Source organism: Trichechus manatus, unplaced genomic scaffold (genome assembly GCF_000243295.1).
Source record: "Trichechus manatus latirostris isolate Lorelei unplaced genomic scaffold, TriManLat1.0 scaffold00004, whole genome shotgun sequence".
Classification (NCBI taxonomy): Eukaryota; Metazoa; Chordata; class Mammalia; order Sirenia; family Trichechidae; genus Trichechus; species Trichechus manatus.
Genome location: NW_004443940.1, coordinates 33,056,898 through 33,072,873, shown reverse-complemented (window position 1 = coordinate 33,072,873; position 15,976 = coordinate 33,056,898). Strand labels below are relative to the sequence as shown.

At 37.7% G+C, this 15,976-nt stretch overlaps 1 protein-coding gene across 3 annotated transcripts in view; it reads right to left on the bottom strand.

The window, feature by feature from the left end:
• MGAT4A (alpha-1,3-mannosyl-glycoprotein 4-beta-N-acetylglucosaminyltransferase A) overlaps positions 1 to 15,976 on the bottom strand; it is a 76,091-nt gene that overhangs the window by 39,833 nt on the left and 20,282 nt on the right. For all 3 annotated transcript variants that reach the window (XM_023734120.1, XM_023734116.1, XM_004369325.2), the window contains 2 exons: positions 3,386 to 3,553; positions 1,107 to 1,247 (listed from right to left, as the gene is read on the bottom strand). In XM_023734120.1, coding sequence (XP_023589888.1) covers positions 1,107 to 1,247; positions 3,386 to 3,553 — 309 coding nt within the window. The remainder of the gene's footprint in view (positions 1 to 1,106; positions 1,248 to 3,385; positions 3,554 to 15,976) is intronic.

Genomic DNA, 15,976 nt, shown 5'->3' with positions numbered 1-15,976 from the left:
GAGACAGATGTGAAGATGCTATGCTTTGAAGAAGGGGCCCTGATGGCACAGAGGTTAAGTGCTCAGTTGCAAAACAAAAGGTGGGCAGTTCGAACCCACCAGCTGCCCCACGGGAGAAAGTCCAGGCGATCTGCTCCCGTAAAGATTACAGCCTAGAAAAGCCCATGGGGCAGTTCTACTCTGTCACATGGGGACATTCTGAGTCGAAATTGACTTTGTGACAACTACCAACAACAACAACCCTTTGACGATGAAGGAAGGGACCACAGTCAAAGACTGTAGGTGGCTTCTGGAAGCTAGAAAAAGGCAGGGAACGAGATTCTTCCCTAGAGCTTCCAGAAGGAGTGCAGCCCTGCTGATACCTTGACTCCAGGACTTCAGAAGTGGACGAAATCAGCTTTTTAAAAACATTAACACAACTGGATTCCAATATCTATGAAGTAATCATTCTGTTACTTGTTAAAGACTTGTTAGAGAATACAATATTATTTTGGTCTCTGCATTTTAAAACCTTCAAGGAAAAAATGAACAAAGCCAAACAGAGAAATAAAAATTATTAAAGAATGGTAAACAGGTCCTACAAGGAAAACCAAGAAGCAGTAGTGGCTCTGACAAGATGCGAAAAAAAATCCTATAAATTATTTTTGGGTGTATTAGAAAAAAGCATCTATTATTGCATGAAAGGTTAAGTAAGAGTGGCTATATACTCACATTTCTCTAAGAAAAAGTAAGGGCAGACGTGAGAAAAACTTCTTCACATGACTGTAAGCTATTATTGCTGAAAGAGGATAGCAGGGGAAAAAAATGTAGTCCTTCCACCTCCCAAATCTTTAAAATAGAAAAATTACAAAGGTTTAAACATTTGCCTGCCGGGAGATGGGGCCTGAACTAGATTTCTCAAGATCCTTTTCAGCTCTGTGTCTCTGGTCTAGAGAAGAACGTCCACCTGCTTTCCACGTGCACTTTAGAATAGTCCTAAGTTACTGTGCACAGATAAAGAGTGAAATGGCCTCCTCTGACCTGCCACACTTCCAGTGGTCAATGAATTACTCCAAAACACAACTAAGACCATGGCACAACCCGACCGAGAAACAAAACAGACATACCTCCTGTTCTTCCGCTGCCAATCTGCACAGCAGGCTGGAGGCTGCCTTCATTTTGCAATAAATGAGGCAAATGATAATAAATACTTGGCACTTGAAGAGATTTTTTGCTTGTTAACTCCTTTAACAGCTTTAGGGTAGTATCTGAAATACAAAGTATAATTAATACACAGGAACACCTTACCTTACAGAAGTGGCTGATTTTACAAACATAGCTATAAAAATTTAAGAGAACTACAACTAAAGAAAATTTTCTTTCCTACTTTCATATTTTAGTGAATGAGATCAGCATTTAAAATGAAAGTTATGATTTTGCCACCTTAAAAGGAAAATGATGTTTTTGTGAGCCGAGAGTTACAGTCATGATGTGGATAGTCAGCATGAAGCCAAGGAGGTCCTTCCAGAGGACCGTGAGAAGGTGGAGCAGCAGTCGTTCACCTTTGTGATGGGTCAGAACTCAAGCTCTACTGAACAGACTCTAAGCAGGGTATCCGTTTATGAAAATGCAATGATAAGCACAGCGACCACCAATAACTTTCACTTTCATTATGCTATTACATTTTACCAAAATGTCACATGGAAGATATGTAGAGATTTTTTTTTTCTGAAAAATTCAAATAATTTAAACAGTACAAGTTGAGAATGTTTTAATATAGATCATAACTTTCAAATAGTTTCAGTTTTCATTAGAGTAACCAATGAATCACTTAATATAAGAGAAAAACTCAGTAGTTTAAGAAACATTGTTTCAAAATGCCATGGAACTAGAACTTAACCTTTTAAATAAGGACGTTGGCAGTAAGGATTTAGTGCCTCAATAATGACTTCATACAAAAATAATACGAAAATTCCATTTACAATAATGGCAAGAACCAGAAATTCACAGAAGAAATGCAGATGACTGTAATACAGGAAAATAAAGTGTAACCTCATGAATGAGGAAGCAATTACAAATGACAAAATACCAATTTCTACCTAGCAAATTAGCAGATTATACAGCAATATTAAATCATGGTGATAAAGGTTTCAACCATTCAGAACAACATCAAAAAAACCTAAAAAATTCTGTCCTGTGTTCCAGCCACTGTGCCGCGTGTTCAGGAATCAATAGTTACCAAAACATAGACCGTTTCCAAGAAAGTCACAAGCTGGGGAGGAGAACTTAAGAGTTGCCAGAAATGTGGTCAGATTTATACACAAAGATGCTCATCACAGAGTTATACACTGAGGGAAGAGGGAGAAAAAACAAAATGCCAGGAAAACACCCATTTGCCTAATCACAGAAAAATATTTAATATATTATGGTATGTGCTTAGCTGGCATATTATGCAGTCATTAAAAATGGTATTTTTGAAGAATATTTAATGACTGGTGAAATGCTCACAGTATAATACTAAGAGTAAAAATCAGGCCGCAACACACAATCACAATTTTGAAGAAAATATACATAGAAAAAGGCTAGAAGGAAACAAACGGTAACAGAGATCACTTGGCAGCAGGCTTACGGGTGGTTTGTTTTCTCCTCATCTGTACCACTCCGTAATTTTAAATGCTACTGGGACCTCATTCAAACTTTGTAATCAGGAGGGGACGCAAGGAGCATGCAACTTGAAAAAGAAGGTAAGGCACTGGATCTTGAGAGGAATCACTAGTAAAAAAAATTAAAATAGGTGACGTTAAATGAGAAAGTAAATTATTCTAGAAAGATTATGCAGACTTTGAGGCAACGGATGATATTATCAATTTAATCATCCGACTAAGAACAGAACAGAAACAAAGAGACAACTGGCGTTCATTCACCTATTCTGACTGAAGTGCTCAGAGAAGAAACAGGCCAGACAATCCCCAGAGTAACCATTATGAAACTATGTATTCTTTCTACTGTAAATCAGATGTAAGAGCTCTACTTGTTTTTAACAGCCCAAAGATTCTCCAAAGTCCACCTGAAGTCCACACAGAAGTCAAAAAATCAACATGTATAAACACAAAGTTTAATTTTAATCTCACTTTGGATGTTTTCAAAAGATGCAGGTTTTCCACTGTTGTCAATGAAACCTACACAACTGTAATTCAGCTTAATCAGATTTGGCACTTAATAAAAATTGTTTCATTGTTTAGCATAACAGTCAGTTTGGGGTGGTGATTTTCCTCTCTAATTACTAGATTCACTAAAAAGGGTAACAAATGCTGGCTGATAAGCTACTCTATACAACTTTCAAATATAATATTCCATACAGTTCTTTGAAAATATAATTTTTTATAATACCAAAAAACCATTTTACCTGAAAATTTATGCACTGCATCCTTACTTCCATTTGCTTCTGCTCCTATACGTCTGAACTGCTGTACAATGCTGTTTAACTCAGAAGAACGCTGTGAGATTCTATGCTCAGCTATTCGAAGACGTTCTTTCAAAGCAAGAAACTCTCGTTGATAAGCAATCAGTTTTTCTAGAACCAAAACAAAGAAGTTCTTAGTGTATTCCTTTTCTGGGAAACAAAGCAAAACTCAAAACCAAAATAATGGCATAATCAAAACAGAATTGTAAGAGATTGGAAATTATAATTAAAGACACATTTTCACAAGAAAATATTTATTCATTGATACAGAATTGAAAACTAAAAAAAAAGACTTCTTATATAACAAAACAACCAGTAACTTAGTATTCTTAAAATTTTAAGAATGCGAGCACTCTCCACATAGCACTTCAGAAATTCAAAGGTGCGGAGGAAAAAATACAAAGTTTTTAGAATTAACACATCAAGCAAAATACTAACATCATTTCTTAAAAGGTACAAACAACCCACTGACCTGGGTAGTGGTTAAATGCAATGTATAAAACTCTATTTGTATCAAGCAGATAAAGAGATGAGGCAGAAACTGATGATTAATACATATACAGTATATATGACATTTTATAGCATAATCATTAATTTTCATAAGCTAAATGTTTCCTCTGTACTTCTATCCTAAGATTTCCCTAGGCTAGACTTTGGCCAAATCTCTGATCCCCAAAAACACAATCAGTTAGATATAAAATGGCCCTAGTTAAAAATCATTCATTTTATTTCACTTGGAAATAAATGTGCATTTTATGAAGACAAATTTAGTGACTAAGCAAGTTTAGTGACAAAGAGTAGAAATGAGACCACTAAGAGACAAAGAGCCCAGGGAGAAGAGAACCAAAGACAGAACTGGATGCCACTCTGTAAGCACAAGTGGGAGAAGAGACACCCGGCATCTCTCTGGATCAGCAGTCCAAGCGGGATGAACACCACCTCATTAAGTTAAGAGAAACCACACCAATGGTCTTCAACTTCTATGTCAAGCTAGGTAAGTTTAGGCTACTATTTTGATATCTAAACTAAACAAAACCTTAGCAAGGCTATTTTTTTATTTACCACTATGATCTCTGCTTTATTCAAGGATAGACTCAGTAAGAAACAACTATATGAAAAATGAATCTGCATGTTTCGACGCTGGTCTTGAAGACACTGTCAGTTATAGTGCTCCTTGTTCCTTATATAAAGGCCGACTCCGTAAATATCTCTTCAGAATTTTGCGTCAGGGGAAACAAAGTCTCTGGCTCACCGTCATGCTTCCCCCCATTAAACAGAGAGCCACGTAAGGCGCTGTATTCTCCTAAATGTGACGGCTTGGGAAGGTGGAAAGAAGAAAGGGGCTGTGGTGAGGAAAGAGTATACGGGGAGCTTCAGGCGCCCGCAGAGTTCTCCCTGTGAGTAAATGAAATGCATTACCACACTCCCAAGCTTTGGGAACTATTCTGTATGTGCAAATTCACAATCAAAAAGGTTTAAAAGGTACTATTCACAACTGCAACAAAAACTATAACAAGCAATTATAACAAGAAACACACAAGATTTATGTGAAGAAAACGACAAGCCTTTTACAGAAGCACATAAAAGAATAAAAAATTAAAACATCACTTACTCCTGAATGGGAAGACTCAATCTTATAAAAAGATGAATCCTACCCTAATAAATAATTCAATTCAATACCTTTTAAAATAACAATGGGATTTTTTAATGGAATTTGATATGTGATTCTAAAATTCACCTAGAAAAAATAATGCTTAAAAATGGGCAAGAAAAATCTAGAAAATAATACAGGGGAATTTGTTCCGAGATCAGAGTATAGTATGAGATTATAGAGATTAAAACAGTGCGGCTTGCCTCATCCTGATAGCGTGGGCAAAGGCAGATCGGTCTAAGCCTACTGTGTCCAGAAATAGCATGAGTGAATTGTCCTTTGAGTTTCTCTCTCTTTATGGACACATTACAGTAGTCCCCTTCACAGTTAAGAAGTACCTAGATCTTGGTTTCTAAACACTATTTGCCACTAAAAAAAAACAGAACTCTTTGGAGAAATAACTGATTCCACGACTTGGGCAAGAAACTTTAAGATGAACCCGGAACAGTCTATGTCAGCAAGTAAGGAAATGCTCAAAAAAAATTATGGGATGTGTCAAAGGGCACAGGAGGCTACTTGAGGTCAAGTTTGAGACAATTTATGTACCAAAACAGACAATGTTAAAAATGGATTATCATCTACTGAATAAAATAAGAATCCATAAATCCATATCAACAGTAAATAAACAGATGAGGGAAATGTCTTTGTTAGAGTAGAATGCCAACTAATAAATATAGAAGGAGTGAAGACAGTTAAAAAATCACTATTTTGCAATCATCATAGTAATAACCAATTCAAGCAAGAAAGAAAAATGGATGCTATAACTGGTAGGGGGAAGTTTGATGAGGAACAGGATATTTATATCATCTCAAGGGATCTCTGCTCAAATTATTAATTACAGTGTGAAAATGATAATTTTACAGTGGAGAGAGCTGGGAGATATCGTCTTGATCAAGTGATAAAAGTTCACATCAGCAATGACAGGAGAGCCACCACGTACTTCCTGATGTCATGCTGAGGACAGGCCTCATTCATGTGAGAGTCCTGCCAAAAACGCATCATCTGAATCTAATCCCAAGGAAACAGACACACCCAAATTGAGGGACAATGTACAAATGCCTTGTACTTTGAAAAATGTCAAGGTCATCAAAGACAAAGGATGAGGAGCTGCCCCAGATTAAGAGACTAAAAAGACATGACATTTAAATGCAAAGCACAATCCTGAATTGGACCCTGGACCAGAAAAAATAAATGCTATAAAGGACATTACCAAAAAAAATAAACCCGCTGCCTTCAAGTCAATTACGCCTCATGGGGACCCCATGTGCTGCAGCGCAGAACTGCTCCTAGAATACAGACCACAGATGAGATAATACTGTGTCAGTGTTAAGTTTCCTCAACTGGATATCTGTACTGTGTAATCTCAGAGTCCATCCTGTTCTTAGGAAACACATACGGAATTATTTGGGGGTAAGGAGGCATGATACCTACAATTTACTCTTAAATAGTTCTGAAAAGAAATCAATCTATATATTAAGCATATATACCTTATATACACACACATACATAGAGAGAAAGGGAAGAAGGATGAAGAGGAGAAGGAGAAGGCAGCAGCAGTGGACACCACTGTGAAGGCAGGGGAGGCAAAAGATTCACACTAGGTGAAATGTACAGATGAGTTATTTGTACTATCTTTGCAACTCTTCGTCTGAATTTTAAAAAGTAAGCAGGTGGATTAGGTGGCATATATAGGTTCAGTCTTTCAGCAGTCCTTCCAAGATAAAGGAAACACATGGATCTGAGGGCATGTTTTTGGTATTTTTAGAAACCACCCTCCCAGAGACCAGCTCCACCAAGTGGGAAGACTACCCAGTTCCACTGGAGAAACACCTCCACCCCTAATTCCAAAATGCTCCCCTTACTTTGAAGTGAACTGGGCGCGCTTTTGAAAAGTCAGAGTAGAAAAGATCCCTTGGTTTCATGGGACATGTCAGTTAATTGGCCTAATAACATGTTGAGTGCTTCTGTTCTATCTCCTGGTTGTAAGGTCTGAGGTCTTAAAAGCTTGCAAGCAACCATCCAAGGCATGGCAATTGGTCTCTATTCACCTAGAGCAACAGAGGAAGAAGGAGAGTCAGGAACAGAAAGAGGATATGGAATGTGTAGCTAATGGCCTCCATGAACAACTGCCTCCTTGGCCATGAGACCAGAAGAACCAGAAGGTACCTGGCTACCATTACTGAACATTTTGATGAAAGAGTCTATAGAAGAAACCTGATCAAAAGTGGGAGAATGCAGAACAGAATTTCAAATTCTCATGGACTCCAGACTTTCTGGAGCCATCGAAGCTGGATGAACCCTTGAAACTACTGCCCTGAGATAATCTTTATTATCCCCTGAACTCTTCTTAAAACCAAACAATAGTCTAGCTTAACTAGTAAAGAATGTCTGCCTTGAGCATTATACTCTTTTAAGAACAACCTATACAGGATCAAAGTGACAACAGCAACTTGAAAGATTAGATAGGAGGAATCTTAGGGGCAGTGAGTTTATGTTAATGGAGGAGGAACAACTCAGAAAACAAGGTTAAGAATGGTTGCACAGCTCAAAGAATGTAATCAGTGTCACTAAATGGTACATGTAGAAACAGTTGGAATTGGTTAGTTTTGCTGTGTATGTTCTCAACAACAGCAACAAATTAAAAAAGATCCCTTGGGCCATGGACTGTTGGGTAAGGTAACAAGTATTTTCTTTCAGGCCCAAATTCTGTTGCTACTCTTAGTCCAAAGCCCACAGCTATGAAAGGACTCCGAACAGGTTGTTTCCCATCTCTCTCATACCCTCCCTCCTTCTGCCTCCACAAGTGTTCTCCACAACATCCAAACAGGTCCATACAGCTTTTAGAAAGATAAGTCAGTCAGTAAAAAATGATACCTATGTGTGGTCAGGCCCTCAGCTAGTCCTGCTGTGAATACCACAGAATGCTGCTGGCTCTTCTAAGTAGAAAGTTCTGGTCTTCCCAAGCCCTTCCTTGCAGCCTGTCATCCATCAAATCCCTCCAAACTGATGGTTACTAAAGACTTTTTTCCTAGAAATTTCTCTATTTATATTTTCCACAACACTACACTGTTCTCTTGAGGAGAGTAGTGCATCAGCGTCCAGAAATTTAGTTCAAACTTTAACATTTTAGACAAAAATTCCTCCAAATTAGTGATATGGGGTTGATAATTTCCTATTTTCAACATTAACAGCAAAATTCCTGTTTTTTGCTTTTCTTTGAATCATTTCAGTCTGTTTCTTTGGAGGAACATGGTAGAAAACTGTGAGGAAATTGACCAGGAAGAACCTGTTTGTTTGTTTGCTTGTCTGTTTTCATTGTAGACAGAATCTAACTTTTTTTTTTTTTTTGGTAGAAAATTATATATCCAGATTAGACAATGAAAATACAAATCATATTATGTGAACCTAAGATTCTACAAAATCCAAAATTTCCAAAGAAACCACTAATTCCTTCAACTCAAATAATCAGATCAGTTTTCCAAGGTAAAGAGTACCTTGATGCTTTCAAAGACATTAGATCGAACCGTATGAAAACTACTGATATTTGATCTTTTTTAAAAAAATTTACAACGTTTTAGGTGAAAGTTTACAGTACAAGTTAGTTTTTCATTCAAAAATGTACACACAAATTGTTTTGTGACGTTGGACGCCATCCCTGCAATGTGTCAGCCCTCTTTCCCTTTCCCTGTCCACCCTGGGTTCTCCGTGTCCATTCTTCCAGTTTTCCTGTCCCTTCCTGGCTTCTCATCTATGCTTTTGAGCAGGTGATGCCCATTTGGTCTCATATACTTGTTTGAACTAAGAAACACACTCCTCATGTGTGCTATTTGTTTTATAGGTCTGTCTAATCTTTGGATGAAAGGTGGACTTCGGGAGTGGCTTCAGTTCTGAGTTAGTAGGGTGTCCAGGGGCCATAGTCTTGCGAGTTCCTCCCATCTCTGTCAGACCAGTAAGTCTGGTCTTTTTTTGTGAATTTGAATTTTGTTCTATATTTTTCTCCCGCTCCGTCTGGGACCCTCTATTGTGATCCCTGTCAGAGCAGACTGTGGTGGTAGCCAGGTACCATGTAGTTCTTCTGGGTTCAGGCTGGTGGACAATGTGGTTCATGTGGTCCATTAGTCCTTTAGACTAATATTTCCCTTGTGTCTTTGTTTTTTTTTCATTCTCTTTTGCTCTGGACAGGATGGGACCAATAGATGTATCTAAGATGGCCACTCAAAAGCTCTTAAGACCCCAGACACTGCTCACCAAAGTAGGATGTAGAACATTTTCTTTATGAACTATGTTATGCCAATTGACCTAGATGTCCCCCGATACCATGATTCCCAGCCCTCAGCCCCAGTAACTCAGTCCCTCAAGGTGTTTGGGTGTGTCTAGGAAGCTTCTATGACTTTGTCTTGGTCAAGTTGTGCTGCCTCCCCCTATATTTTGTGTTATCGTTCCCTTCACCTGAGTTAACTTGTATACTATCTAGTTAGTGATTTCCCCTCCCCATTCCCCTCCCTCATAACCATCAAAGATTTTTTTTTTCTGTGTGTAAACCTTTTCTTGGGTTTTTATAATGGTGGTCTCATATATTTGAGATTGACTTATTTCATTCAGCATAATGCCCTCCAGATTCATCTATGCTGAGATATTTTGCAGATATTTGATCATTTTTGGCAAAAAATGGAAATTTCATATGGTTTAATGTTTTAAATAACAGCTTTGGACTCAACATTTTAATTTAAAAAATTTTTTAAACAATACTGATGAAAAATTAACACAAAAAATTACTACCAACTAAACCCAATGTGTACTACGTAATAACAGAAGAGAAAATTTCATTTTTAAACAACAGTACCTTCTTGTTAACAAGACATGGGGGATACTACCGAATTCTATCAGCTAACATTATAAACTGTCTTTTGATGTTGAAATCAAAGTTACCTTTTAAAAATGCAACCCACTTACCAAATAATCCGGCACTAGAAAGAACACTGATAAGTCAACCGGGCTATCCCTTCTATTCTTCTTTAGTACTACACTGAACTATTTCACACAGATAAAAAGATATTTTTAAAAAATATGAATGAGGAACTCCTTCAGTAATAAATTCAGTAAAAAGTTCAACAACCCTTACCTTACAGAAAGTTATTCTTTCAAAAACACTTTACTTCATATTTGTTACTCTTTATACAACCACTTTAAAATAGAAGGCCAGATGAAATTACAGACAAGTTCCCACTTATAAACCTCTTGAACATAAAGAAGAAATGAAAGGACCTGGATGCAGGAGGCAGGTTAGGAGAACTAGAGCCTACAGAAGACAAAAGACACCATGACCAGCAGTCCAGATGAAATAAGTTCAAAGTGCAGAATCAGAGCAGACAATTCTATTTAGAATGGTTAGCTAAAAATGACAAACAGGACTGAGAATTCTATTGTTTCTCAAACTTGATCATGCCTAAGAATCACCTGGAAGGGCTTGTTAAAACACACATTTCTGGACCCATCTCCAGAGAGTTTGATTCAGTAGGTCTGATGTGGGGCCTGAGAATTTCTAACAAGCTCCAAGGCGATACTGATGCTGCTAGTTCAAGGACTACCTATTGAGTAGCACTGAGGTAGCCAACACTGTCCTCAGAGTAGGTCTAGTCTCAGCAGTCTGGAAATTCATGTAGTTCTTCTCTATTAGCTCCTTCTCCTCCAGCCTCCATGTTAAGGGATCCAGAGACAGGAGGTATTCAGTAAGATGTTTAGGGTCACAGTCCTCAAGATTATACTTAGGGCAGAGAAGAGTTTCAAAGTATCCACTGGACGTCTATTTCGAGGTCTCTTTTAAGAGTTATCAAGAGGAGTTATCAAGATCATTCCCTGTTTTTAGAGTATTCCAGTCAGGATCCACCACACAGGCAAAGCTTAAGAAAAGACTTCCACCCTTCTAAGATCAAAGGGAAAAACCAGGCTCGTTTATATATAGAACCATATACTTTATTTAGATTAAAACAAAAAATATAATTCATCTGTTCCCTTACAAAATGTTTTAACTATACTTACAAAACAGGATCCTGCTAGTGAGGACAAGATATGCTATGGTTGAAAAGTTTTCTAGAACACAATCACTATTTCCCCGGTTGTCCTCTGCGTAACATAATCATTAACAGTGTCATTCAAAACAAACTTTCAAGTAAAGGTTTAATGAGTTAAAATCTGTGCACTGGCCTTATAAAGTACTGTTTTCAGGCAGTCAAACAATGCGACATGTATACATTCTAGAAATATCTGCCTCATCTAAACAGCAGCAAACATTTTCCTGTATCTTCTTTGGGAAAGGACAATCTTTTTTTTTTTTAAGCAGTTTATCATAAAGTACCAAAGTCCATTATCATAGTGAAATGAGAAAGGTAAAAAAATAAATAGATTATATAACTTAACATAATACTCATTAGCATATACTTTATATGTTTATAACAGTTCTTTACTTTTAAAACATATTGACAATTATTTCATCTAATCTGATTTTTTGAAATTCAATGAGCCATACCGGGCTTGGAGTAAAAATTATCAGATGGTTAGAAATGATTTTCCTTAAGTACTTAAACTTATTAGCAGATATTTTCCCATAAAAGTGTTGCTTTGTTCCCAAAGGAAAATTAAAAAAAAAGAAAATGTATCCTAAGAGATATAATGCTATGTATTTTCCTATGAAGAATTCCTCAAGACAGAGCATGTCACTCTCCATCAGAACGCTCTTTCTCTAAAGAGCAGCACACTGACCGGGGAGCAGCTCTACTGACGGGGGAGCAGCTCTACTGACGGACGCAGTGCCCTCCTATTACCTGTATCTTCCCCGGCGATATCTGGTTATTCCTTTCTGACCTGTTTCATGCTTTCTTCTTCCCTCTCCTCACCTTCCTCTTGTCCCTTATTTTCTATGTTTCTTTCCTAATAGTCTTCTAATATCCTTTTCAGTCTCTTCTGTCCTCCTTTTTGGTCTTCATTTTCAACCACTTACTTCTCTCACCTGATTTTTCTTCTTTCGTATTACTTTTACCCCTCTCCTTCACCACCAATATTCCCATCTTTCTGTTTTCTTTGCTTCAAATTAGTGAGGATTTTTTCCTTCAATTAAATGGTTTAACTGGTTCACCCCCCTCACCCTGCTCCCACCTTAGTCTGAAATCACAGTAGGTACCCTTTCTAATACCAATTAGTGCTTCTAGGCTGTAGGACTCCCACTATTACTACAGGAATTGAACAGACTGACCCTACTGTTTTATAAGAGGGACGTACTGAACCCCAAAAGCCTCCGACTATATAAAAAAGTAAATGAGGGTCTGGGTAAAGGTCTGACAACAGTGAGGATGCTGAACTACAATTCAGTCCTTCCTTGTGTGACTTGTCAGACGCAGAAGGTGAGTGCAGACCCAAGCACATTCGTCATGATATCTAGGTGAGGACACAGATTATCCGGATTTTACCTTTATTTCCCATCCCATTCTACTCCTTTTTAACCCTTAGTATATCATCTGGGTCCATAAGACCCAAATTTAGTTTTTTAGTTTCTTTTTGAACACTTCTAACTATTTGTAATGACTGATAGTTCAAGATGTTTACTCTCTCTTAGAGGTCTTCCAAAGAATAAAGAGAAAATTTATTTTTTAAAGAAGAATAAAACTCATTCTATCTTGCAATTACCATACGGATCCACTGGACCATTTTATAAATCTAAGATACTGCAGCAGATAGACTCAAGAGTGACCCTCGTCTTCTAGTATTTACACCCAAGTACAATCTCCTCCCTTCTGAGTGCAGGTGGAAACTCTGACTTGCTTCTAACCAAGAGAATACAGCAAAGGTGACAGATGTCACTTTCAGAATTATGTTACACTATATAGGACTCTGTCTTGGTAGCACTCTCTGGACACTCTCCTAGCTGGCTTTGAAGAAGCATATATATATATAAATAAATTTGGTACAGCAGTTCTTAAACTTTTGTCTCTGAACCCTTTTATACTCTTCAAAATTAAAGGACACCAAAGACATTTTATGTGGATTAAACCTATCAACATCTACCAATTAGAAATTAAAAGCAACAAACTTTAAAAATATTTATATAAAATTCACTTAAAAACGATAGACCTGTTGCATGTTTACATAAGTAACATTTTATGAAAAATAACTACATTTTCCAAAACAAGAAATTTAGTGGGAGGTGGCATTATTGTGCATTTGCTCAAATCTCTTAACGCCTGGTTTGACAGAATACAGCTGGATTCTCACATCTGCTTCTGCTATCTCCTACGACAGTGAAAAAAGCAAATAACCAAATAACATCTGAGTACTATTATAAAACTAGTCTTGACCTCAAGACCCTCCTAAAAGGGTCCTGGGATCCCTGGACCACACTTGGAGAATCACTAGTCCAGAAAAATGAATGAAAATACACCCAAAGTGTTAATATGGCTCTTACTCCTACATTCAGTTCACTAGCATTTTATTTAAAATATCAATGCCTTTACATTCTCTTAACTAAGACTGATCTATTAGTCTCTTCTTTATGCTATTCTTGCCCACTATTGATTTAGGAGTCCAGCACACCTTTACTCATGTTACTTCATTATACGATGGCGTCTAGAACTGAACAATAATTTATATCCCCAAAACATGATTGACAGTCTTTCTAGAGAAGCATAAAAAAATATAGTCAGCTAATGTTCTGTAATAACCCAATGTTCTCAATTTAGTTTCCTCTGACATGTCAGCAATAAATAATATCCTCTCTGAGTTAGGAATACATCAAGCACAGAGATCCCAGACAATCTCTGAGCACAGTACAGGTACTTCTTAGGAAGCTTTCCAAACAGGAAACATTAGATTAGAAGCTGTTTCAGGAAATGGATGCTAGCCAACTAAGCTGAACATAAAATAATATCATACCAAGCCCAAGTTTTCAGGGTCTGTATTCTAGCCTCTCTTTAGAGCCAGTTTTAAAATTAGGTCCTTGTTTATAATAGCAAAGACATAAAAGAGTTTTTTAGAAATTCAGTGTGGCAAAAACTTTACTATGCAATGATTTTATGTGTATGTTTTTAGAGCTTGGAGAATCCTTGGTGTTATGATTCTCAACCCTGGCTACATATCAGAATCACCTAAATATTTAAACAATGCCTAGGGAACTTCCAACTTCTGGCAAGGAGGTCTACAAATTCTCTCCTTAAAAAGCCACTATAAAGCTGGACAAAACAGTCAATAAACAAGCATTTCAGTGCTCTGAAAATTAACCAAAGACATAGAACGAACTGAGAAGTGTTTATTCATGAAAACTGCTGGACTTCAGGTAAGACCAGCATAGTCTGTGATGCTCTTGCCAGGAGCTGCTCTTCCAGCTCCCAGCCTAGTTCTACAAGCTCAGAAGTAACCAGCAGTTTCACTGCTGCTGCCAGAGGGACTCATTTGGTTTGGAGTGTTGTCATTCAGAGTAGTGATGTCAAAGGCACCTGAACAGGGAGGGTCAGTGGTTTTGCTAGCCTGAGGTTGCTATTCAATCTGAGGCAAGCAGAAGACCTACAGACTAGTCAGAGATTTAACAGGGAGTTCCACGAAGTAAGACAGCTATAATAAAAAAAACAAAAACAAAAACAAACCCACTGCTGTCAAGTCAATTCCTACTCATAGCGACCCTTTGGGACAGAGGAGAACTGCTCCATAGGGTCCGAAGGCTGTAATCCTTACAGAAACAGACTGTTGCATCTTTCTCCCATGGAGTGGTTGGTGGGTTCAAACTGCTGACCTTTTGGTTAGCAGCCAAACACTTAACCACAGTGCCACCAGGGCTCCAGCTAAACAGCTACGGGGGGCCTGAAAAGCTCTCCACATATTTCAGGTGGAATGAAGGCTGTGAATACACACAACAGAGACCAGAGCAGGCCTAAGCTACTCACACATCCCTGGCTGACAGGATCATGCACAAACACAGGACAGGTAAACAAGGGAAGAGGACCGTACAAGCTGAGACAGAACTGAAAAAAGCCTAGAGCACGATTACGCTCCACAAACCACACATATATCCATCAGCAAAGAATGGAGCCTTAGCGGCTCAAAGGGTTTAAGTACAACCTCTGACCAATCTTTGGCTGAACACTACACTATGCAGACACAGAGGCAACAACTCTAGAAAACCAGGTTTAAAAATAAAGACAAATCAAAAGTGCAGACACATCAGCAGTCACACTGTGGGAGAGAGATTTCAGAGATGCCGTCCAGGCACGTTACTAAACAAATGAGCAAACAAAGCAACAACATTCAGGGGGGGAAAGTCAGAATCTAGAGCTGCATCAATATATTGCCTTAAATGTCCGTTAGTCGACAAAAATTTACAAGACATGCAAAGAAACAAAATGTGACTCATACTTAGGGAAAAAAAGGTAGTTAATAGAAATGCCTCTGAATGTTCCCAGATGTTAGATTTAGCAAATGAAGACTTCAAAATAGTCATTATAGATATGTTCAAAGAAATGAATGAAATTGTGTTTTAAAAATTACAGAAACATATGATGACAATGATTCAACAAATACAGACACTCGATAAAGAGACAGAAATTATAAAACAAAATGGAAATTCTGACGTTGGATATTACAATAACCGAAATGAAAAACTCACTAAATGGTAGAAGAAGGAATCAGTGACCCTGATGATAGAGCAATACAAATTATTCAATCTGAAGAACAGGGAGAAAAAAGATTAATGAAAGATGAACACAGCCTCCAAGTATGAGACATCACTCAGTATGTCCAAATAAGAATCTCAGAAAAAGAGGAGAGAGATTGTCATGGTTTGAATTATGTCCCAAAAAATGTGTGTATCAATTTGGCTAGGCCATGATTCCTGGTACTGTGTG